This window comes from Podospora bellae-mahoneyi, chromosome 6 (assembly GCF_035222275.1).
Source record: "Podospora bellae-mahoneyi strain CBS 112042 chromosome 6, whole genome shotgun sequence".
NCBI classification, from domain to species: Eukaryota; Fungi; Ascomycota; class Sordariomycetes; order Sordariales; family Podosporaceae; genus Podospora; species Podospora bellae-mahoneyi.
This window is the reverse complement of record NC_085885.1, coordinates 1,116,542-1,141,871: the sequence shown is the minus strand read 5'-3', so window position 1 is coordinate 1,141,871 and position 25,330 is coordinate 1,116,542. Positions and strand designations below refer to the sequence as shown.

At 51.7% G+C, this 25,330-nt stretch overlaps 5 protein-coding genes across 5 annotated transcripts; 2 read left to right on the top strand and 3 right to left on the bottom strand.

Moving 5' to 3' along the window:
- Positions 1-4,470: 4,470 nt before the first annotated feature.
- PSY2 (Platinum sensitivity protein) lies at positions 4,471-8,134 on the top strand (the record flags this gene model as incomplete). The annotated part of the gene is made up of 6 exons (XM_062881030.1): positions 4,471-5,295; positions 5,372-5,452; positions 5,539-5,617; positions 5,786-7,096; positions 7,170-7,489; positions 7,679-8,134. The coding sequence occupies exons 1-6, from the start codon at positions 5,173-5,175 to the stop codon at positions 8,132-8,134; spliced, it is 2,370 nt and encodes a 789-aa protein (XP_062729278.1). The 5' UTR covers positions 4,471-5,172.
- A 2,462-nt stretch (positions 8,135-10,596) lies between these two features.
- On the bottom strand, positions 10,597-13,562 carry QC761_605810 (uncharacterized protein). Its single transcript, XM_062881029.1, has 4 exons — positions 12,785-13,562; positions 11,975-12,619; positions 11,207-11,918; positions 10,597-11,151 (listed from the first exon to the last, which is right to left on the bottom strand). The coding sequence occupies exons 2-4, from the start codon at positions 12,014-12,016 to the stop codon at positions 10,835-10,837; spliced, it is 1,071 nt and encodes a 356-aa protein (XP_062729277.1). The 5' UTR covers positions 12,017-12,619; positions 12,785-13,562; the 3' UTR covers positions 10,597-10,834.
- On the top strand, positions 12,542-16,881 carry QC761_605800 (uncharacterized protein). The gene is made up of 3 exons (XM_062881028.1): positions 12,542-14,792; positions 14,848-15,195; positions 15,269-16,881. The coding sequence occupies exons 1-3, from the start codon at positions 14,718-14,720 to the stop codon at positions 16,340-16,342; spliced, it is 1,497 nt and encodes a 498-aa protein (XP_062729276.1). The 5' UTR covers positions 12,542-14,717; the 3' UTR covers positions 16,343-16,881.
- A 131-nt stretch (positions 16,882-17,012) lies between these two features.
- Positions 17,013-19,343, bottom strand: PTC5 ([Pyruvate dehydrogenase [acetyl-transferring]]-phosphatase 1, mitochondrial; the record flags this gene model as incomplete). Its single annotated transcript, XM_062881023.1, has 2 exons — positions 18,216-19,343; positions 17,013-18,156 (listed from the first exon to the last, which is right to left on the bottom strand). The coding sequence occupies exons 1-2, from the start codon at positions 18,947-18,949 to the stop codon at positions 17,013-17,015; spliced, it is 1,878 nt and encodes a 625-aa protein (XP_062729275.1). The 5' UTR covers positions 18,950-19,343.
- A 4,859-nt stretch (positions 19,344-24,202) lies between these two features.
- Positions 24,203-25,330, bottom strand: QC761_605795 (uncharacterized protein; the record flags this gene model as incomplete). Its single annotated transcript, XM_062881027.1, has 1 exon — positions 24,203-25,330. The coding sequence occupies one exon, from the start codon at positions 25,328-25,330 to the stop codon at positions 24,203-24,205; it is 1,128 nt and encodes a 375-aa protein (XP_062729274.1).

Here is a 25,330-nt window from a genome sequence, read left to right as displayed (position 1 = left end):
GTACGGAGGCACAATGTGCACCATTCTGATGGTCCCAAAGCAACGACGGGACGAGTAAGGCAGGTGCAGAAATGCACCTACTCCTTTCTCCAACAAGTGAGTCTTCTCCAAGAAAGAATCAGGTATCTTTTCGGTGGATTGGGGGAGAGCTCTGGACCTGTCGTTGTTGGAGCCACGCATACAGAAACAGTGGGCCCCCCTCGTATTCCAGTGTCGAGTACCTTGAACCTTGAACCTGCCGAGCCCCCGCGAGAATGGAAGGGAAAACTTGGCGTTATCAGTTCCCGATGCTCTGGAATAGCTACTACCATCTCATGTATGTACACACACATGTGCGACGCCAGACACGCAGACAGAACGACCGACTTCCCGCTCACCAACAAATCATCGTCGACACTCGGGACACCACCCGCCCGGTTTCTCTCTTTCAGAAAGAGACCCATCTTTTGGCAGAATGCAACGTCGAGCCCAGCCGCACTTTTCGGGTCTGGGCAGGGGTCTGAATTGACATGAACCGTGCCGCCGCCATTTCTACGCAGTACAAGTGGGAAGATGAAATTATATCCAGCCTCGCACAGAATTTGATTGCCTTTTTGAACAAACCCATATATGCCTATATAAAAGCCTTCCCAGTTTGTTGTTGCTCCAAGTTATGAATTGGATGAATGTCTCGCCGCCGCAACAAACAGGCGCTGTGAGACAGTCAGGGTCCTTTCTTTTATTAGCATCTTTTTTGACAGCCACCGGGATCCATATCACAAAGCTCTGGAAGTCGGTTGGATCAGAGACATTCTTTCTGAAGAAGAGTTTCCAGCTCCTCCACCGCCCAACCAACCATTCCTATCGTGGCTGTCTCGATCTGCAATAGCGCCACCACTCCCTATCGCCGATGTGACCGTTCCAACATAAAAATAAATAAAAACCCTCGCTTGCTAAACCTCTTGGGGGGTTACAGCGCTAGGTAAGCTAAACTCGCTTTGGATACCACAAATGATCTGCGCTAACAGGACAATCCAAAACATGGGTTGATGGAATCGGAGAAAAGGTTAAAACAACGGACGATGTCTCATCTTTTTTTTTTTTTTTTGCTGTCAGACATGCATTTCCCGCTACCAAGCTGCCGTCTTCCCCGTGGAAGTGCTTTCTAAACGCTTCCAAAGAAACCAAAGAAACCGTGTGTTGTATGTATTGCGTATTGCGGGGACCGTTGACGCTAATTAGTTCACAAATTCCCACACAGTCTGACTGACAGCAGTCCGTTGCTCGGAGGCACTCGCCGGAGTGGGGAGAGAGGAAACGGTTGGACGGACCGTCCGTTTCAGCTGCAGAATCGTTCGGTTAAGAGGAGAAAGAAACGACCTCGGCCGTTCTTTTCTGACAAGTTCTGTTGCTTGCTCAAAAACAAGGTTGATGCGGTGTTGTGTTTGCCGCTGTTGTCGGCACTTACCCGTTTTCTTTCCTTGTTATTTTCCCCCAAGAAAAAAGAAACAAAATAAAAAGAAACGGCTTAATTCACTGGAAATCGCAATATCTTGGTTCCCTGCCAGAGATCATTTCTTACCTAGCCCCCAGGCATGTTCAGCGCTGCGGCTCTGCCCCCCCCCTGAAATCCACCCACCTAACCGCGCTGTCAACTGCCATCAGTTCATCCCGACCAAACAGCTGTTGATGTGTTTCATCTCACCAACCCCCTCAACCGCACAAACCTCCTGTCCATCCGCATTTTTTTTCATGTTGCTCTCTCTCAAGTGGACCCCAAAGTAAAGGCCCCATCCATCCTCTCAGCAGGGCTGACACCGACAGACAGATACGATCCGCATATTGAGATGCAACGCTGGGATGATATTGACCAGGTTAGAGATAGATATGCCGGTGAGGATTCGGGTCCTGAGGGTCGTAATACGGTCCAATTACCTACCTGATCCAACCCAATCTGAAAAAAAAAATCGCTCGCGCTTGTTTCCAGAGAGAAACAAAAAAAAGAAAAAAAAGAAAAGAAAAATCAAAAAAAAAAAAAATCAAGTGCCTGATCCGATACCTTGGCTTCTTGTGCGAAAAATCTTGGAAATCGAAGAAATCTCACCAAAGCCTTCTTGGCCTGCTTGTTGTGGCTTGCTGTGTAAACAGACACGGATGGGGTGCAGGTTGGACGGCAGCTTTGGGACTGATGGAAAAACAGTGTCCCAGTGGTGTCCCTGTTTTTGTTTCTGCTGCTGTGTACTGTATATGCTGCCGCAGAGATAAGAGATAGGTAACTCGACCATGCGGGCTGGCTCGTACTCGTTTCGTGCTAGTGTCGACGCCTGTTTCTTACCTACATGTTCGCCTTATCTAGCTTGCCTCTGTTTTTATGTTCCAAAGATCTCGGACGGATGGGCTGGAGGAAAACTTGGGTTAGAGTACGTAAGGTAGTATTCGGTTTTCCGAGCTCCTGTTCGTTAACATGGATGTATTCTCCCAAACGGAACAAAACACTGGTTTGGTCCAAGGTCCCTGCATGACTGGGTTTTTTTTCTCCTTTGGTACGTGTGTGCTGTATTAACTGACGCGCTTAACACGCTTCCTCCATGACTGCATACATTACAGACGGCAGGATCAGGAACCGCCAGATAGGCCATGTCATCCAACGTCAGCATTGGAGTGATACGCTTGGCCTGTGTGAGCGGGCCACGAGAAGTTAAGAGAGGCCGAGAGAGAGAGCAGACACCAGCCATGCAGGCCCGGGCGTGGGGGTCAAATCTGCCATATCATCTCTCCCGGTCAGGGGGGGAGGGGCGCTCTTGAGTGGTAAGCGTAGAAATAGAAAGATGTGCGTACATTGCATATGCATACCTTACATATACACCTACACCCTTCACCCTCCACGTTTGCTTGTTCGGCGAGAGGAAGGTTCGGCACTGCAATGTATGTAGATATCCATGGGCAGATGGGTGGACCGGCAGAAGCCACAGCCAGCCATGATTGCTACGCTGGCAATGCTAAGTTGTCGATCTATCTTTCTCATGAGCTTGTCCAGCCTCGTGGGCTGGGTAAAGTTCCTGCATGACCGGAGACATTGCCCATCTTCCCTCAGGGCTTGTAGGTAGTCTCGGTAGCATCATCTCTGAGACAGACATCGAGATAGTGTATGACCGGCTGACGGAATCAATTCGCAGGTGTCAAAGACAGGGTGCAGCTTCGGCTTCTCTTGGTGATGAATATGTTGCAAGACTGGCGGTAAATGGCGGCGGCGCTTGCTCTTATCTTGGCCTGCCTTGTTGGGGCATCCCCTGCCCCTGACAAGCCCTGACAGGACACACCACTGCCCAAGCGCGCGAGAGACATCAGATAAATATGTGACTTGGCTTCAGGTGGCTACCTCAGAGGGCTGCGGCTCGGAATTTTTTCCCGCTGCCTGGCTGTCACAACGCCAGGCAGGTGTGCATACAACCAGGCTGTCACTTCCTTCATCGATGCGGCCAGATCCGATGCCGCTGCCACTACCGGCGATGAAGCTGGAAAAGGAAGGGTGGGCTGGGTATGGCTGCTGGGCAGAGGCTCGTTTGGGTTGGCAGACTGCTGATCGGATTGTGAGAGCTGAAGAGTGGTGTGTGGCGTGGTTGTGATGGTGGGAAGGCGGGAAGTGGCCCCGGTGGGTGATGGTTGTGGGTGATAGATAATGGGTGAGAGTGGCTGCAGTTGAAGCTTGGAGATGAATGCGCAGTTGGTTACGAGCTGGTATATGAGACAAAGTGGTTTTCGTATGAGGCCTCGTGATGCCAGCGTGACTGCGATCTATGACGAGGTGGCCATGGTGATATAGGAAGGGCATCGAGTCAGTGCAACCTCAAGACCATGGATGCTCTCAACACCCGTGTTGGCCATGGTCATCTCTAGCCATCGATCACCTCGTCATCTAAAGATAGAGCGGCTAGGTTCCAGGACAGCACAAAGCTGGCATGGCCCTCAAAGAGTGCTTGGAAAGCTAATGATGCTGTGTTGTGTCTTGTAGAGTTAAAGACCAAGGATTGCAATGATATGTGAAGACCAAGAGTGAATGACTATTGTGTGAGAATGTCAATACAAAGATTGGTTGTTGCAAAAGCCATAATGGTCGTAAGTAGAAGCAGAGCTCTTGAATATCAATCGTAATCGGCACCGTCGACCAGTGAGGTTGTCAATATGGTGATATATATCATCAGTAATCAGGTCAAGATATCAGACCGAGTGGGGCCGTCCAAGGTCGACAGAAGCTCGGATGCTGGCCGAGACACGGACAAGGCTTCGGACGGAGGCCATAGCTCCAAGACAACGGGGCCGGGACGGAGGTGGAGCGGGGGAGGTTGAGAGATGAAAGGAAATGTCCGGCCGGTCTGCCGTTCCAGCGCGTGGTGAAGGGCCGGGGCCGGTGGGGGTGTTTTAGGTAGAAAAGTGACATCAGGCCGCGCTTATTCTTAGCATGGCACTAAAAAAGCCGGCACATCCATTTGCCACTAAACCCCTTCGGGACCCGCTTGACCCAAGCGATCACGCACTCCGCCCGCTTCTCCCCATCGCAACCTTGCGCGCCTGCAGAGAGAATCCAATCGGCCCAAGGAAATAATCCATCGCCACTCAACGCCCACTAAGGAAGAAAGCATTCGCTGTTTGTCGCGCATCGTTCGTCGCGACGGGGATTTACTGAAGAGCACGCCTTGCTCCTGCGCGATCGTCTGAGGAGCCGCTGGTCGCGTGCGCTGTCGCTCTATCATCTCGACAAGAAGCCGCCTGGTCTTTCCGAAACCTTATGGCTCCCTGAACCACTCGACATCGGATTTTATTTTCGACGTCACCCTCTCCACAGACCACAGGCCACAGGCCACACACCACACAACCACCACCCGAGCAACCAGTTTGACTTTTGCCCCAACTTCTGCCTACCGTACCTATCACGCCAGCCAGCGACAGACAGTCCGTGTCCTGTCCACACCCGAGCGCCTGTCCGCCAGCCCGTTCTTCACACTTCGCTGCAGCACCGACGCGCTCCCCATCTTTGGAGCGCGCAAACCCCAGAACAAAGTGGCGGCCCTTGCTCTCCTCAACCCGGCCGAGCCCGAGCTATCGCAGTCGCCGCACCATTTCGATATCGCACCCCACCTGCTCAGCGACACCACCCTCGACGTCGACGTCGGAGACGAGGCCATCGAGCGCTTGATGATGGCACAACCCGTGCCTCATCAGACGACGGCCGACAAGAAGCGCGTCAAGGTCTACGAGCTTCGCAACAATGACTGGTTTGACCGCGGCACCGGTTTCTGCACCGCCTGCTTCGTCACGGTATGCTGTGCTGTTCCCGTCCCCCGCATGGCAGAGCACACGGTTTCGCTGATGACTCAACTCACCCATCCCTCAGATCCAGGAAGAGCAAAAAGAACCCCGCGTGATCGTCCAGTCAGAAGACCAGCCGGACAGACTACTGCTCGAGACCAAAATAGTGAAGGAAGATGGCTTCCAGAAGCAGCAGGGCATGTCACTCAACCTTTGCGGTATCCGGAGTTTGTTCTCTAACTTGCGCCACAGACACCCTCATTGTTTGGACCGACAATGGCGTCGACATGGCGCTTTCATTTCAGGAGGCAGATGGATGCCAGGCAATATGGTTTGTCTGAACCTGTTCGCATGCCACGCTCGTCGCATCAAGCTCACTCGCCGGGTGCTAGGAAATTCATCGACCACGTTCAACAACAATTCCAGGCCGCCATGGGGGGACCAGGTAGGAGCTGCATAACCTATCCAGGGGAGTGCCTGCTGATTCGCCGTGCTGCAGATGATGGTCTCTCAGACGACTTGGCGATGGACATGCCCACCTCCATTCAGCTCCCGCCTGCTGAGCTGGGGACGCTGATCGATATAGAGAATACCCTGCGAAACCTTTCGCAATCCCCGTCCGGCCGCGATGCCCTCGCCAAAGCAATCATGAGCGAAGACTACATCGCCAAACTTATTCCACTAGTAGAGATGGCCGAGGATATGGAGAGCTTGGGGGACCTGCATCATCTCTGCAACATCATGAAGACGGTGGTGTTGCTGAACGACACTGGCCTCATCGAACATGCCGTGTCTGACGAGTGTGTTCTGGGAGTTGTGGGTGCGATGGAGTACGATCCCGATTTTCCGACGCACAAGGCGAACCACCGGCAGTGGTTGAACAACCAGGGGCGGTATAAGGAGGTGGTTAGGATCCAGGATGACCAAGTGCGACGCAAGATCCATCAGACCTACCGACTACAGTACTTGAAGGACGTTGTGCTTGCTAGGATCCTGGACGACCCTACCTTTTCAGTCCTCAACTCGCTCATCTTTTTCAATCAGGTCGAGATCGTGCAGCACCTCCACATGACGCCCGGTTTCATGACGGATCTCTTTACCGTGTTTGGCGACCCGACTGTGCAGCCGCTGCGCAAAAAGGAAGCCGTCATTTTCATCCAGCAAATGTGCGCCATCTCGAAGAACCTCCAACCACCTGCCCGCCAAGGACTCTATGGCAACTTCCTCCAGCAAGGACTTGTTCCCGTTATCAATTACGGGCTTAGGCACCCTGACGTGACGGTCCGGGTTGGTGCTACAGACATTCTCGGCTCCATACTCGAGTTTGACCCCTCCATGATCCGAAAGACCGTCTACGAGCAGACCCATAGAAAACAAGCGCCCCTGACCGACGCCCTCATCGATCTCCTCCTCGTCGAAGTGGATCTGGGGATCAAGTCGCAACTTACAGAGTCACTCAAGGTGCTTCTAGACCCAAATGTTCCCGGCAGCGGCCCCCCTCCAGAAAATAGAGAGGGCTTCATGCCCAAGGGAAAACATCAGGTTTCTTCGGATCCCCAGCAAGACGCATTCATTGCCCACTTTTATGAGCACTCGGTCGCCAAGCTGTTCAAGCCGCTGCTTGACCTGGAGAAGAGGCCTAACATGAAGTTTAATGCCCTCGAAGATGGGATTTTCGGGTACTTGAACGAGATTCTCTGCTTTTACATCAGGCATCACACTTTTCGGAGCAAGCACTTTGTGTTTGACCACAACATTGCGTCTAGGTTTGGGCAGCTTCTTGCCTGCAAACAGAAGCACCTCCAGCTTGGTACGAAATACTTTGTTGCATCCTATCTGAACCCTGCTAATTTTTTTCCTTCTTTTTCCTCTTGGGGTTTTAGTTGCGATCCGCTTCTTCCGCCACCTCATCCTCCTCCGTGACCCTTTTTTCACCAAACACCTATCCGACAGGCGAATTTTCGGCCCAGTCTTGGACACGCTGCTGCGGACGCTGCCGCGGGACAATCTCTTGTCTTCGGCGTGCCTGGACTTTTTCACGTCGATTAATTATGAGGGGGATCGGGAGTTGGCCAGGCACATTATGGAGAATTACCGGGAGAAGGTAGTGGCGCTGAGCCATATTGATTACTTTAGGGGGATGTTGATGAGGTGGGATCAAAGCCGGGGGTATACGGTTAGTGAGGTGGATGAGGAGGACGAGGTGAGGGGAGTGGGGAGGGGGGCGATGATGGAGCATTTGGCTGTTGATCAGGCGCAGGAAGAGTATTGGAATAGTGTTTCTGATGATGAGGAGGAGAATCATCATCATCATCATCATCGTCCTACGGGCGTGGTGGTGAATGGGGGGAAGCTGCCGCTGGTGGAGTACACGTCTGATGAGGAGGAAGAGGGTGGTGGGGGGGATGCGGTGATGACGACGACGACGACGACGACGACGACAGCTGTGGATGGGGGATGGAGTGAGTCAAAGGAGAATGAGAAGCCGGTGGTGCCGAGTACGCCGCCGCCGGAAAGGTTATCGGAGAAGAGGAGGAGGGAGGAGGATGAGGATGACGCGCTGGATAAGCTGATGCAGCATAAGAGGAGGAATAGCAGTAGTGCGGGGAATAATTCTTCGTTGGGGTCGTCAGGGGTGGGGGGGATGTTGAGGAAGAAGGGGAGTTTTCACAACAATAACAGTGGGAAGGCGAGGAGTCGAGAGGGGAGTCCGAATGGAGGAGGAGGGGGTGGACAGAAGAAGATTGCGATTAGTATTGCGCCTGTTTTGAAGACGGCGGTTGTGAGGGCGGGGAGTCCGGCGGCGGAAGAGAGAGGGAGGGAAGTGAGGGGTGGGGCTGGGATTTAATATTCTTTGTTGGGGTTGTTGTTGTTGGGTTTTTTTTTCTTTTTTTTCTTTCGTCTGAAAAATACATGCAGTGCTTTTTGTTGCTGTGAATGGTATATATTTCGCCGGCTCGCTTCGTTCTTTTTTCTCTTCTTTCCACGGTCAGCGTTTTTTCAGTTATTTCATTCAACAACGTCGGCACAATACCACAAATTCGATCTTTTTTTTTCTTTTTTTCCATGGGGCGTTTTTGGGTGGGGGAGGAAAGGGATGGGAAGGGAGATTGATGGAGGACTCTCTCTGGGACTGGGTAGGGACAAGATGATTGGGTGGGGTTGGGGTTGGGGTTGGTTTTTTTCTTTGCTTTCCTTGCTTTTATTATTCAGAGGGCTTTTTTCGTATCAGCGCTGTGTTTTAAACTTTTTTTAACAAAGAAATCATATTTGCAAGGGGACTTTGCTTGGGGACTGGGGTTGGTGGATTGGGGGGGAGTGGCTTGAGATGGGGCAGGAGGCGTGGTGGAAGTGACAGTTAGGAGGGCAGGGGGGAGTGACAGTTAGGAGGTCCCCCGGGGGGTGGTGGTGAGTAAGGGAGTACAATGTGTATAGTTAACTACCTGATTTGCTTTGCTGTCTACCTATGCTTGTAGACACAAAGCGATGGGTGATAGGCATAAAACATAAAATTACTCTACTTGTGTGTGCTGCTGTTTTGTGGGCGGGAGGGGCAGAAAGGCGATTGATGTTGTGGTGTGTGGGTTGTGTGGGTTGTGTGGGTTGTGTGGATTGTGTTTTGATGAGTTGATGCTACGAGGAGGTCGAGCAATGGTAAGGAGTTTAAGCTGCCTCCTTTCAAGATATTGATAGAGCTGTTGAGAATGTTTGGCTTACAGAGGGGGCCAAACAGAGTTTTGTTCCTAGAATATATGTATCTAATCCGCAAGCTTGTATTCAAGCCGCAATCTTGTGAACAGTAATGGACCAGGCCATCAACAACACGGCCCTCTTCATTGGAGGCTTCTTTGCCATGGCTGAAGGTGCAGTAATAAGTTACATGTCCACACAGCCAACACACAAGATTTTCGATGTCTGCTAGAGTCTTACCAACCCTGACATAGACAATCGATCTGGAGGGGACCAGCGGAAGGAATTGTGAGATGGGTATCAGCGGGCAATTGTGAGGCCATCAGCAGTTGAGGGGGAGGAGGTAGAGCGTTTGTTGGGTGCACCATAGCTCCGGGGATGTGAAGCCGTTGTTTGCTGTTCGGGGGAGCAAGCCCAGCACCGGTGACCATTTGACCACGAGCTGTTGATGGCGAATCATCCCACCCCCTCAAGCTCCAAACCCATGCTCTCCCCACCCATTGTGTATGCCCTCTACCATCACCGTTCCTTCCCACCTCACACACAACGCACGTGCCACCCAGCCCTCATCGCCCCTTCCCCAAACACAACACAACAAAGTCGCGTGACCCACGGACCAATGGCTTAACATATTTGGCCCAGCACTTGCCATGATAACAAATAAGAGCTGACGCATGACGCGGCGCATGGTCAAGTGGTTCAAGACGACCCGGCTGGGGTGATAATGTCTAAACACCAATTCCTTAATTGCTAGAACTCGTTGCTTACATGGAGTGCTGTACTGTTAGTGTCAGGTGCGGCATCGCGCTTGGCTTCTGCGGTTGCCTTCCAAGGGGCGGGGGGAGAGGTGTGAGGGTGTTGATCTGATGCGGTGTAAAACCCAGGTTCGAATCCTGGTGTGCCTATCTTTTGCTGTTGTCACGATTGTTCGTTTATTTTTGTGATGGTGGTGGTGGTGAGGGTGGGTGGTGTTGGAGGGTGGATGGTGTTGACAGACCCACGATACTCCGTCACCACATCGATTTTCCAACTGCCCCCGCTTAACGACCTCTACTTCGTGACTACCACTGTTGCTGCCATTCTTCAGGTTGTTGACAACTATTACTTTGACAGCCACCACTTTGACAATCACTATGTAGAAGACGGTGTGGAAGCCTAGGTACATTAACAACGAGCACAGTCCCCCAAGATGATCATGCCCCTTTAGAAAGCTATAGGTGGTTGCTGGACAAGAACTACTCAAAGTTATTCATCGCTGTAGTTATACTCGCTGATCAAATACAAGTAAAGCTGTAATAACCACCGACCTTGAATCTTTGAGGATAGACAAACATGCCTTTTATTGTTGCCTGAAGGGCCTATCACTACGCTAAAAGAGCCCCTTATTTCTTTTCCTTTTTAGGACACACTGACCATCCTTGAAACATGCCATCGAGTGTCTCTTCAAAACCTATGTTATATTCCCAACGATGTTCTGACCGTCTTTGAAGGCATACGGAGTACCATTGAAGGAGAGTATCAACACATTTTTGAGGGATTGATTGCAGACCATTTCACCACACACTCGGCTCATGATTTCATCACATATAAACATGCGTACGTGCTTCAAACACGAAAACGGTCAGACTCACACACCAGTTGTTCATACAGGTATTTTATTAGCGCCAAAGAAGAAAAAGAGCAAGCTGAACAATCAATCCAGTCAAATTCAAAGCCCAGATAACCACATCCTACTCCACCCCTCCTCAACGCTTCCCAATGTCCTCCCATTATAACCGCACAACAAAACCATCCAATCCACTACCTATTCCTCACGCACACACACCCTGGGTATCACTCCTACCCTCCCCCAACTTAATTATCCCTGCAAAATAGCAGCATGAACCTTGACCTTCTTCCCATTCTCTCCCCCCTCCCCCTTAACTCCACTCTTCAGATAACAATTCCCCCTCGAATTCTCCTTACCCGCAGCCGCCTTATCCGCCCACTCGGGAATAAAACTAACCCCGTCGCACCTCGTCTTTGCGCCTCCCGTGGGGAACGACTCTGCTACATAGGTCGAGTACGACGCGCACGCGTCCATGCACTGCTCAAAAGTCGAGGTAAAAATCACCATCACGAGCGAGCCGTCTGGATCTCGTTGGCAGTAGCGGGTGAATTTCAAAGAGTTGAAGCCTAAGATAGGTTAGTAAAAGAAGGGTGAAATAAGGGAGTGTGGGGGGGCGCATACGTTTGTAAGAAGTATAAGTCGACCCGTGGACTTTCTCAGGGTTTTCCGAGCAGCCGTCGTCAACGGCGGAGATGGCGGAAGCAGGAGTGACCCTGACAGTCTCGGTCGCCGCAGCAGCAGCGGAGACGGTGACGGTGACGGTTCTTGTGCTGCCGGGAGTAGTGTTGGAATCAGAACCAGAACCGGTACCAGGCTCGGGCTCGGCGTCAGAAACCGACTCCAACCCCCCAGACGTACTATTTCTCTCAGCAAGCATGGCCGCCATCCTGCTCGCGTTGGTGTTCGCCCTGTGCGCCTCCACCCCCGCGGCAGCTGCCAGCCCAATCACCGCCATCGACAGAAGCGCAATGATGCACGAGAGAACAAACACCAGTGTTGTGCAGCCGAATATTGTCTTTTTCCGGTGGTGAGAAGGGGGCTTTTCCGAGCTCATCGATGATGACGGATCTGCTGTTGGGGGCGATGCTGGCAACCGGACCTGATCGTGCATATCGTAAGGTGATGCCGCCGTTGCTGCATGTCCACCATATGCCGAGGATGATTCCCTCGGCTGTGAGAGCTCATAAGGGGCGGCAGGAGTCACGTAGGTACTCCCATACGGCTTCATCGGCTCATTGGTCAGTGGCTGGGGAGGCACGTATTCCGGTGCGCAGTGGGAAGGGTCTGCGATCTCTGGATAGTCGTGGCGCGCTGGCTCTAGGCCTTGATCGTACTGCAGGGCTGTCATTATCAAAGACCGGGAGAAACACCAGATTGGTTACGTCTTACTCTGGCGGCCATGGTGTAGCCGTAGGGATTTGTGGTCGACATATGTCGGGAGGAACAGAGAAGAAACAAGAACCAAAGGGAAAGAGCGGCGCAATAAAAGATAAAAGAGATCGACACTGGGAGAGAGACGGGAACAAAAAATCCTTTGGTCGGCCGTGGCCCATCAGATAGATGGCCGGCTGGGCCGTCGAGGTGCGTGAGGTTGCCATCGACAAGGAGCTGGGGTAGGTTTAGTTCTCACCACCAAGACATTCAACACAGCAGGGGCCGTTTCTTGGCAAAGCCCCCCTCCCTGTCTTGGTGCTAGCTGGGGAGTTATTTCCAAGTAAAACCCCCTGTTTTAAGCCATGTTTATAGGCTGCGAACAGTTGCCCTTTTGGTTACGATAAGGCAGTGGCTTCTGTTGTCCTGGGGTCGGCCATCACATTGTTATTTATGCGGAAAATGCTCGTACAAAACTGATCCATAGAAAGACAGTCAGGCAAGCCACGTCGGTCTGATGGAGTGGGACTTGGATTCTTGGTTCACAGGGCTGGTTGTCCCTCATGGACCCAAGTTCAGGACCGACTCTCCCCCTTCCAGAGCTGTGAGATTCCTCATCAACATACTCCATTCGCCGTCGTTGCAGCCGTGTTGATCTCGCTTCTATTCACCAGTTTAGCGTCCAAGAGGTCACAAAAGAGGTCAGAGTCGAACATCACACAAGTTCGATTATTCAAGATGGTAGACCACCCCCCCAAGCGGCCAGCACACTGATTCGGCCCCCAAACCATGGATTCCATCCTTGAAAACACGCGAGAATGGACCAACCTTGGTCGCGAGATGAAGTCCTGCACGTCGCATCGGCCGAGTGGGACTGAATGCAGGCCGAGGGCGATGTTAGAGATGGTTGCATTCGAGATCCTAACGGGTCGACACGATCTGTAAAGGACGCTTTCTGTTTGGTAGGTTCGGTCCCTGAGTGCAGAAGCTTGCACGACGGAAGGGAAAATTTCAAAGGTCCTAATCAATGATGATGGACCATCCAGTACATCGTTGTAAGGAGGAGAGGCTGGTATTTGAGAACCGTTAGAAAGCTGAGCACCATCTCGCCCCGCCAAGACCGTTACACCACACCAATCTATGCATGATTTGGAATCCAGCCCCGCCATCGATGACGACTTGTTGTTGTTGTTGTTGTTGTTGTTGTCTACGAGAGCAATCACGAGATACGATAGTCCGAGTCCTCTACGCAGTACATCCTTCTGGCCAACGACGCCACAGCCAAGTCGAGTCAGCCATCAACAGCGACAGCCTCAGCCTCACAACCGCCCAGAAATGCCAACCTACCTGACCCACGCCTTCCCCCCTCCCCCGCCCCCTGATCCGCATCTTCACCGTCCTCCACGACCTGTCAGATTGCTCCCCCGAGCACCTCATCTCCCCCTCCTCCTCCCACTCCTTCCTGTCCTGCCTCCGCAACACCTACCCATTCATCCCACCGCCGGACTCCCCATCAGATACGCCTCCCTCCGGTTTTGATGTGCTGGCCTCACAGTCATGCTCCCCCGTCAAAGTTCTCGAGGCGTACAACCCAGGGGACTTGTCATCTGCTTTTACACCGTTTGCTTACATAGCCGATTTTGCGGTGAGGATTGATGACGTGGTTGATATTACTGCTATCACGAGCCAGTACCTGGAAAGTGACTGGTTTCCCAAACTGAGGGATGAGCTGATGAAGATTGGGGGCGGGGTGGTGGAAGCTGGTGGGGAGGGGGGAGAGGGGGTTGAAGCGGGGAGGGTAGGGTGGTATGTGGTTGTTAATGGGGATGAGGAGAGGGGTTTCCCGGGGAAGGAAGAGGGGGAGGGAAGTGATGGGGAGGAGGAGGAGGGGAGGAGGAGTTTTAAGTTGGAGGAGGAGTTACTGGGGAAGAGGCGGGATGTTCAGGGTCAAGATGTACAGCAATAGCACGGTAGGGGGAGCTAGGGCTGTTGGATGGAGATGGAGGAGACCTTGTGTGGTGCCTGTTAGTCTGGTTGAACGGATAGGAACGGTTGGGGGACATGGAACCACAAGGCTGAAATGTTTGGGGCCTGGTACCACGAGAAGCAAAACATCTAGACTGGTCTTCAAGATGACGATGCCATCAATCATCTCATCACCTTCAGCTTGAAATCAACAACCCAAAAATACGTAAGATACCGTACCAAATTGCCCGTAATTACACCCAGCTCGGCCAAATCGGATGACGTCGCCTGAGGCAATGGGGTGAGTTCCCCACATTTCCCCCCCCTCACAGACAAGCAACACACGCAGCCGAGATGCCGAGCCTCTTCAGCATCCCCCCAAGCATCCCTGTCGAATGACAATTGCTTGGATGATGCTTTGGGCGAGCGCCCTCTTCCCCCTTGACCCAGTCGTGTGACAACTGGTTGCTTGGGGCCTTTGTTCCCGATATCTACCCTCAGCTCTCTAATATACCACGTAGAGCCCCCTTTCAATTGAATCCACTCTCAGTTACTGGCATCCCCACGGCCTCACCGACCTACCTCGAACAGATCGGCCAACCACCGGAGATAACTCGTCCTATCCTCGCGTTTTCACAATTCACACCAGCCCCCTTCCCATACTAGGGGAAATTTCAGTCCCAAGGAAACAAGACTGGTTTAAAGAGCACCTCTTTCACGACAATTCCCATCTTTCAACCCGTCTTCTGGACAACACCTTGAACAACACCTTGGACAACACACCACCACCGCAAAAATGACCAAAGTAGAGCTCACAGGCGTGGAAGTCGCCAAACACAAGTCGGCAGACGACTGCTGGGTCATCGTCCATGTAGTGCCCCTCTCCAGCTCCCCACCTCATATCTCCCCCCTACTGACAACCCCAGGGCCGCGCCTACGACGTGACAGACTTCCTCCCTGAACACCCCGGCGGCTCCAAAATCATCCTCAAATACGCCGGCAAAGACGCCACCGAAGAATTCGACCCCATCCACCCTCCGGACACTCTGGAGAAATACCTTCCAAAAGACAAACACAAAGGTCCCGTCGACATGTCCACCGTCGTCGTCGAGAAACAAGAGGTCCTCCCAGAAGAGCAGGAGAGAATGAAGAGGATCGAGGAGATGCCCTTGCTCGAACAATGCTACAACTTGCTTGACTTTGAGGGCGTGGCAAAGAGGGTGATGAAGAAGACTGCTTGGGGTTATTACTCTAGTGCGGCTGATGATGAGATTGTAAGCCCCCCTCCCCTCTTCCTTTTGAGCTCTTGGTCATCTTGGGACAAAGGCGAACCAACATGAGATGTAGACCCTCCGAGAAAACCAAACAGCCTTTCAACGCATCTGGTTCCGCCCCAAAATCCTCGTCAACGTCGAAAAAGTCGACTTTTCCACCACCATGCTGGGCACCAAGGTCGACATTCCCTTTTACGTCACCGCCACCGCTCTCGGCAAACTCGGTCACGTAGAAGGCGAGGTTGTCCTCACCCGTGCTTCGGCGAGGCACAACGTTGTCCAAATGATCCCCACCCTTGCCTCCTGCTCCTTTGACGAGATCATGGACGCTGCAGATGCAAGCCAAGTCCAGTGGCTGCAGCTCTACGTCAACAAAGACAGGGCCATCACCAAGAGGATCGTCGAGCACGCCGAGAAGAGGGGTTGCAAGGGGCTGTTCATCACCGTTGACGCGCCACAGCTGGGGAGGAGAGAGAAAGACATGAGGTTGAAATTCACGGATGAGGGCTCGAATGTGCAGAAGGGGTCAGGGGAGAAGACGGACAACAGCCAGGGTGCGGCGAGGGCGATCAGCAGTTTTATCGACCCGGGGCTGTGCTGGGATGATATTCCTTGGTTCAGGTCCATTACCAAGATGCCCATCGTTTTGAAGGGGGTTCAGAGAGTGGAGGACGTGTTGAGGGCGGTGGAGGTTGGGTGCGCGGGCGTGGTGCTATCTAACCATGGAGGGCGACAGTTGGATTTTGCGAGGTCGGGGATTGAAGTCTTGGCGGAGACTATGCCTGTGCTCAAGAAGATGGGGCTGGAGAAGAAGATTGAGGTTTATGTTGATGGGGGGGTGAGGAGGGCGACGGATATCATCAAGGCGCTGTGTTTGGGGGCTAAGGGGGTGGGGATAGGGAGACCGTTCTTGTATGCCATGAGCGCGTACGGGCAGGAGGGGGTGGAGAGGGCGATGCAGTTGCTCAAGGATGAGATGGAGATGAATATGAGGCTCATTGGGGCGAGGACGATTGAGGAGTTGAACGAGGGGATGGTGGATGCACGGGGGCTTTTTAGCCATGGGGTTGGGCCGGTGAATTTTTTGGCGGAGAGGGTCTATGATCCGCTTGTCGGGCCGCCGCAGAGGGAGAGGAGTAAGTTGTAGGGTAAAGGGGAGGGGGGGGGGGATCGAGGGAGATATACCAAGAGGGGTTGGGTTGGAGCATCCCGAGGAACTGGCCTGGGCAGAGGTGCTCTGCTTGCCGCTGGAATATGATGGCTCCAAGGAGGGATGTTCCCTCTTTGCAGTTGTTGTTTTCCGGCAGCCAGGCAGGGGCACGCATCCCGGCTGCTCTGTCCGGCCAGTTCTTGGGGATGGGATGTTTTCCAGAGCCCTACCAACTGTGTGATATGTGTATAGAGGAGGTTGAATGATGTGATTCTTTCTGGCAAGCTTTGAGTTTTCTCCCAGGAGAATGGACGGAGGATCAAGCTGAGCACAACGGTCGAGTCTTTTTAAAGTTTGCTTGCTTTACCCATCGTCGGTACTTTCCCCAAGATACTGATTGATACAAGTAATCACCGGTCTTTCCTAACCACACCTAAACTCCATTGCTGAAAACACCCCGTCCGCCATATGCTACACGCGCCGTAATGTACTAAGCAGGTAGACAGCAACAACAACAACAAAAAAAAAAAAGCCATCACCCGCTGCCCACCGAAATATATTCCCAGGTGCGCCGCCAGCCAGTCCGCAGGAAACCAACCGCCATGTAGCAAAGAAAACGCATCAATACCCATCTTGAAACCTCTCCGGGTTGAACAGACCAAGTTCCCTACAACTTGGCCCTCGCCCCCTCCCCCTTCACCCCCTTGCTCGCCTCCCGATTCACCACCACCTCCCCCCTCCCCTCACCCTCCCCCTCCCCAAAGAAGATAACCTGCACGGTCAAATCATCCCTATACCTCCTCGAAAACGGCGCCGGCAGCGTCAGCAACGCGCTAACCTGCTCCCTGTTCTTTCCCCCCAACGCATTCCTCACCAGGTGCGTCGCCACATTCGCATCCTCCACCACAAACCCATCATTCCCCCCCCATTGCCTCACCCCCCTAAACGGCGTCTTTTGACCTTCCACCTCCTCCACCTTGGACACCTCCACCGGCAACCCCCCGGGCCCATCCTTACTCGACCCTCCACCGCCAAAAGTCCTCGACCAAACCGAATCAAACAACCCCGACTGTTTCCCCCCCTTTTGCTGCTGAGCATCAATCCACTTCCCCACCAACCCAATCACCTCCTCATTAGTCAACATCTCCCACAACCCATCCGTAGCCATCACCACAAAATCCCCCCTCTCCGGCTCAATCCTCGTGGTAGTGATCACTGGCTCAGCCGTCACATAAGGCGGCGTCTTCAACGCCGGCGAGACCGACCTCGCAAAAAAGTGCTTCCTCAACCTCTCCGAAATCTCCCTCGTCCACTTGTAACTCGCATCCCCAAACGCCCTCGACGGCTCCAACCCCCCCAGCACCCTCCCGTTCCGAACAACATAGGGCTCGTTGGGGTGCTCCCTCCTCAGTCTACTCGCCTCGTCCACATTGGAGCCGGTCTGATCAACCGACAGCGGCGTCGCCGTCCATTTCCCCGATTCTGTTCTCCTGCCCAAAACGGCGCGCGAGTCTCCCGTGCAAGCTACGCGGAGGAGCTTAGAGCGGGAGTCGTAAAAGGACAATAAGGCGCATGATCCGGACAGGGCAGGTGCCAAAAGTTCTGCGGCCATGGTCTTGTTGTTGGCTCTCATGACTTTTTGCACGCTCTGGTTGACTATTTCATCATCGAGCTTTAAAAACCCCTTTCTAATAGCCGCCTCCACGCCGGGACCCGAGAGGTCATTGTTTGATTCTTGATACGTCTGGTTCAGCTCGCGGGCGACAAAAGAGACGAGAGTCTGGCGGAGTTTGGCAGAGGTTGTCCAGCCGCTGTTTTTGTTAGCTGTTTTGATTTTTGCTTGATTAAACAACTGGGGAATGAGACAAACCTATGTCCATCAAACACCCCCCAAAACATCCAATCATTCCCCCCCTTTTCACTCGTCGCGGGCTGCATCTCAATGATCTTCTCCGTGTGGTCGTCCTCGATTGGGTCGTTGCTTGGTAATTGCACCAGGTCGTATCTCACCACGCCTTGGCCTCGGTTGACAAGATATGACTCCTCCAGCTTCCTCAACTTTTCTGTCGCCTGCTCCGGGTTGAGCATCTCGATCACTCTCGTGCCGTCTTCCGAGGTGGTCTTGCTGATGGGTCCGTCGCCTACTATCGTTCCGGTGTGGAGCTGGTCAGCGCTGATGACCAAGACGTTGCGTGTCGGGAGGGAGGTGTCTGCAGTGGAGGTGTCGGTGATGGCGGTGGTGGAGTAGCCGCGCTTGACGGGGACGTTGTTGACGTCGGTGCCGTTGTACGAGTACCAGGCTCCGTAGCCCACGAGTGCCGACGCGAGGACGACCGAGGCGCGGCGGTAGTACATTGAGGATTGGAGGGGTGGTGGGAGGGGGAGACTGTTGTTGTTGTTGTTGATGTTCTCTAGGAGGGGAGGGGGGATACCGGTGGCATTGCTGTGATTCTTGAGGGTGCGACGGGCGGCGGTGGTGGAGGTTGAGGAGAGGAAACGGCGGGCGGCGGTGGTGGGGAGAGAGGTTGTGAAGGGGCGTCGGCCAAGGCCCCGGGCAGTATATTGAAACGTGGTCCGAAAGGCTTGTACGGCAGCGCGGCGCATTTTTGCGGTCGCCGGGGGTGATGCCGTACCGCTGGTTAAGTATCGGATGGGAGGGAGGTTTGGGGTTCAAGCCGGAAGATTGGGGGAGAGAGATATGGTCGGTCTGTCAGGGTCAGTGATGCGGGAGCGGTGCAGATGCACGAATTGGGGCCGGTGGTGGCCTTCGTGGTGGTGGCAGGTGAGACACAACCGTTGGCAGTCAACAACAGCGAATGTTTTGATGAAGAAGAAACAAAACAACAATGCCCTTTCTCAAATACTCTTTGGTCCTTTCGTGTCACTTGGGATGGAAAGCAGGAGCTGTCTCACTGTCTTCACCAAAGCTTCCACAGCTTGATCCTAGTGGTCCGTGCGTCCTGAAGGACAAACGTAGTTGGAAGCACAGAGACGTCAACTGTCATGTGTGTCTTGCTGTGCATACTAAACATCACGTTAGTCCCCCACCTACTAGATTTACTTTTCTAGTTACATCACCGAAATCCAACCTTGCTAGTATATCTAGCGCCACTCAAATTTCTAATAATATTATGAAAAGCCGTAAGATGATAAATTTAAAGCTTATTGTTAAATTTAATCAACCTAATTGAATAATTATTACTTATAATTATTCGTAATTACTTGTAATTTTTTTCGTTACCTTTTTATTAATATATACCTTTAAATATCTTGAAATAGTTAAATAATCAATGACATAACTGATTATTTATTGAATTATCTTTTACGTTTACTATTATAATTAATCGTTAGTAGTATATAGTAAAATTTATTTTCGTGAGACCTATTTTGCACTGAGTTACTGCTGTAATATAACAAACTCCTATCTAAAACCTTTGAAAAAGATGCTAGTCGAAGGCGCTTCTGAACAATCCTAGTTTGGTACAGCTAAGTAGTGTATAACAAATAGCTTGTCTCAATAGTCAAGATACCAACAAATGTGACTTGTATTGCATACTGTGGAACTATGACGAACCCCTATCCAGAACCTCTGAAAGGGATACTGGTTGAAGGCACTTCTGAACAATCCTGGTTCGGTACAGCTAAACAGTGTACAACAATGGCTTGTCTCGATCATAACAGTAGATACCAACGATTGTGACTTATAAATTGCATACTGCGGAACTGTCTATCTTCACCAGCCAGTTCCTCCGTATATATAGACCAGTGGACCGTGGACTGTTGACTTACAGACGGTCCTCGGTCCCCTCCTGATTGGCTGATACTGGACCGTGGACAGTGAGACCCACCACGGTCCCCGGTCCCCATCTTATTGGTCCATCCCGTCCAACTGGACCGTGAGCCCCGCTCGATCGCTCGGTCCAGCCCTGATTGGTCCAGTGTGCCCCACTGTCTCCCAAAACCGTGACAGGCTCCCAGGCCACACAATAAGCATCGGATTGGCCTGATCAGAAGGCCAGAATTGCCTGCACGCATGCAAGGCACAAAATACAAAGAAAATTAAAGTCGATGATCTGGCTAAAATAGAATGTCAGAAGCAGACCGCTTATATATATAACGTTTGAATCCCCGAGTTTTTCGAGAGCTTTACTTCCCCACTCATACTTTCAGGCCTATCGCTACACCGCAAACCATTATATCATATTAAAACGGATCATATAATAGAAGCTTAGTTTATTTGAAAATATAGTGGTTTGGGGTGCGGCTACAGGCCTGAAAGTATGAGTAAGGAAGTGGGGCTCTCTGAGGATTCGGAGGTTTAGGGGTTATGTATATAAGCGGTCTGCTTCGGACATTCTATTTTAGACAGATCATCGACTTCTATTTCTTCGTATTTTTGCGCTTTGCATGCGTGCAGGCAGTTCTGGCCCTCTGATCAGGCCAATCCGGTGCTTACTGTGTGGCCTGCGAGCCCACAAAGTCTTTTGTTTGTCCTACATGAATTGCGGCCTTCGAGCGAGCCACTGTCACGCGGCTGTGTTCATTCAGAGCCCTGTTGAGGGTATATTTGTGGTGTTGTGGTTGTTTTGTGTGTTTTCTCACCATTTCAATAGTTCGTTTAAAAACATTAAACTTAAAAGAATAAATTTAATTTTCGGTACTTTTTTAGGGTATTATTAACTATTTAATTATTTAATAAAATTAAAAACAAGGATAAAACTATATTTATAAAGTTTTTCTAGAGTATTATAATATTACGTTAAAATCTTTTAAAGTAGAAATATATTAAAAAATTAGTAGTAGCTGGAAAACTGCGACGTAGTAAATAGAGACTAACGTAGTATTTAGAATGCACAATAGAGGATATTATAAAGCATTAGTGGGTAAAGGCATCAATATATGACCAAATAGTCTCTTCCACACACATGCCAGCTAGTATATATTCTTTTTGTTGCGAGAAGGAGCTTTGATATCTTGGCACAGTCTCTACCGTCTTTAGCACTGTCCTTCACACTGTCTCTATGATGGTGGGGATTCCCTAGCTTTCACATGCGACTCCAACCACAGTCATTCATGATACTGTCAACGTTGAGTGTTTCATATCATTCCGGAAGTCTCAAGTTGAAATCTGACCTCTTTGACTTTCATATCACAAATTCACTCAGAGACATCAACCGCTCTCCCAGCCACCCCCACCACCTCACCACCTCACCACCTCACCACATCCTCGGCTCTCGACGGAAAACCACCCCCGTCCTAACCAGCTTGGCGACTTCACTCATCAATTCCGATCTCTCAAACAGTAACCCCTCATATTCCTATTCACTATTTCACGTTCAAAACCTCAATATGGCCACCCAACAAACCCCACCCCAAACCCTCCAAGCATTCAACACCTACCCCTGGGCCTCAGACCGAGAATTCATGGTACCTCCTCCCTCCCCCTCCTCATCCCACCACTCACTAACAACTCCCCCGCAGCAATCCCTCATCACAACCCTCGGCCCCCTCCTATCCCCCCAATCCCTCTCCTCCCCCTTCACCAAGCCCCAAGTCCTCACCTCCATCCAGACCCTCCGCGCAAAATATTATACCGCCAAATTCAACGTCCCCATCTCCCCCTCCCCTTCCTCCGCCACCACACTCCCAACCCCAGACGAGGAAATCCTCAAAAAGGCCTCTTGGCTGTATGTGAATATCCAAAAGAAGATAAACAACAATACCCCTATCCCACCAGCAGAGGGACCAAAGGAGGAGGAAGTGCCGGAGTGGCAGAGGAGTGGGGGGGTGAAGGTTGATTTATCGAAAAAGGCGGAGGATGGGGAAGGGGAAGGGGAAGGCGAGGATAGGAAAGGGGAATATCCTAATAAGTTTCAGGCGATTATCGAAGCGGTGACGACGGGGAAGACGATTGAGGGGATTAGGGAGATTGAGGAGCGGGTTGTGAGGGGGGAGGGGGTTGTGCCTGTTGGGGGGAGGAGGGTGCCTGTTAAGCCTTGGGAGAGGGGGAGAGTTTTGGGAGATGGGGTTGGGGAGGATGGGGGTGGGTTGGGGAAGGTGTTGGATGAGGATTTTCCGCCTTTACCGGAGGCGTAAAGGGGGGTGAATATCAGTGGAGTTGTAAGATGGAGGGTTCAATTAAGGTTGATGAAATTCGAATAGTAGAGTTGTCTCTGTTTTATGGTGTGTTTGTGGTAATAGTATTCTTGGGGTTCTGGGGTAATACGCTGCGAGATGTACGCTCGGTAACCCAAAAACCAAGCAACAATCATCCAAGGTAGTCCAACCCACCGCCACCGTGAGGAGGTGCCCCGACCTGCCGGAAGAGATCGATGTGCCTGGGTATTCCTAGACTTTTGGGACCAATACCTTTTGATTCTGATGCTTTCATCTAGTTCATCCGGGTTGTTGATTCTCTGCTCGCCGCTTAAGATCACCTGCCCCAGAGGAAGAAGTCTTTCTGGCCCTGACGCCTCCCGAAGTGACTGGGTGATGACCTTTCGTATTGTTAGCCGCCCCGGGTCCGTCTCCAATATCTACCTACCTAACACAGAGTGGTTGCTTGACAGGAATCCCTCTTCTCTCACAGTCGACAAAGCCCATCTTTGCAAATCGTTCCCCCTTGACAAGCAGAACACCACACAAAACAACCTACTTTAACAAAGGGCCATCTTTCATGCTGCCAAAACAATTAGGTGGCCAATTTGGTCCGGTTCTTCATCTCTTTGGTGTTGTGTTACAGCTGACCTACTCGATTGTCTTCTTCAAAGACAGTATTTGAAGTCTTCCTCTCTGAAGATACCCCTATCTGCAGACTCCCACCGGGATCGATCCATCATCCTCCGTTCCAGAGCCGTAGTTCAATGGGGACAACCTCGGTGTCCTCGCTTTCTTGTCATCGAAACAGTCTTTTCGTCTGTCCCCTAGAACAGCAACATCAAAACACCACAAACACAAAGCCTTCGAGCGCCTACAACCATCATCACAATATCAGCCGCACGAACCGACGAGACCTGATGCTATAGGGAGAAAAGCTTTACCGACGGCACCAAAAGATTTCGATCCCAGGCCCGAGCAATCACAAACTGTCACGACAGGACCAATTGATGCCCAAACAACGAGCCACAGAGACTTTGACAGACTGTAAACATCCTCGGTTACACCTTTTCCAAAACCGAGACTTTTATCCACTGATAAACTGAACATAAAAACAACCCCCTCAAGACAAACGACGCACATCATATCATATCCTCAACCCCATGCCTCAAAGGAAAGTCAACAGACCTACTAGCCACCTTCATAGGCCTATCAACCATCTCTCAAAACCAACCACCCACCTCTTCACATCTATCCCCTCTCCAAAAAAAAGCCCAGGTAGGTAATCATCACACCTCCTGTCTTCCTTGCAGCGCCCACAACACCTCCATCAGCACATCACACATCACAGCACACCAAAAATAAAACCTCGACGCAATTTATTGTCTTTGTCTGCCCTGTAAACTTCCCTATGGAAACCGAGCAGCGAGTAGGTATCGCCATAAACATGGCCCCGTATTCCTGTCCCGTTTCCCTACTTCCCCATCTCCTGAACCCATCCCGAGAGTAGGTATCTTATATAAAAGAGAAGGGGGTATCAACCGTACCAATCGTACATAAACCAACATCCCACCAGCTCACATCCCACTTGGGAGGAGCAAAAGACTCAAAATTCCCGTGACCGGAAATAAAAAAAAAAGCGAATCATGCAACGAGTCACTTGACCCTTGCTCACCTATCAAAAAAAAAAAGAAAAGAAAAAAAAACCCAGACTCCATCCCCACATCCCCAGTAGTGACGTCGTGTCGTGAAAGAAAAAACTTAGTGAACCCCCGTATCATCACCACCCTGATGCACCACCAACGCATTCTCCCCCACGACCCCCTCCTCCGAACTCTTCACAAAAAACTCCACCGCCTCCTCCATAAACCGGTTCTGATCCTCCAACCCCAACCCCTGAAACCAAGCCTCGTGCCCCTCAGGACTAACCGGCTTGACCGTCCACACATCCCCCAACCCCCTAACCGGAATGGCAGTCTTCAGATAAACCTCCCCCGCAATCTTGACCCCACGAGGAGGGTAAGAACCGACCTGCCTGGCAGCCACGATGGGAGTCCAACTCTGCAGCGAAGAAATATACTCATCCACATCAGCAATCGCACTGCCAAAGTCAACCTGCCGCTGAGCCCGTCCCGTCGGCGTGGGAGAGAGTCTCGCCAAGGCAGCATCGATCCCCTTCGCCTTCGACTTCTCCTCCTCCTCCTCCTCGTCTTCATCATCATCATCATCATCATCCTCATCCATAACCTTGGCTGGAGTCTTCTTCCCACCACCCTTCCCATTGTTGTTCGTCCTCTTCTTCACCACCCCGGCTCCAGTCCCAGCCTTGGGCTTGCTGCTCACAAGACTAGTCCCCTGGTCCATCTCCGTCTTGCCCACGCCCGAACCGCTGGATCTGCCGCCCTGCGGCTTGACGGGCGGCGACCAGTTCTCAATGTTGAGCTTGCGCTTCACCTGTCCGTAGCGCACCTTGGCCGTCTCGGCGTTTTTGAAACCGTTGTCGCGGGCGACGCCCTCCCAGTTGATATCTGGCCGGGTTCTCAGATTCTTCACTATGGAATAGAAGAGGAAGGCCTCAGCTGAGGTGGGCTGGGGGGCTTTCTCTTCGGCCATTGTCCTTGTTGCTTTTGTGAGTTGTTGAGATGAAAAGGGGTTGTTTTTGTGGTCTGTGAAAGAGAGAGGAGTTAGTTTTGTATAATTGAAGGCCGTCTTTAGGTAGTCCATTTTGGCGGTTGGAGAGGTGTGATGTGAGATTGATAGAGTGTTTGTGTCGAGGGTGAGGTGGGATCTATGTGTTGAATAGGCAGACGAGGCGAGGAAGGGGAAGAAAACAATTGTCGGTGTGAATCTGACGAAAGAAAGTCGCAACATAAAGCACACTTGTGCCAT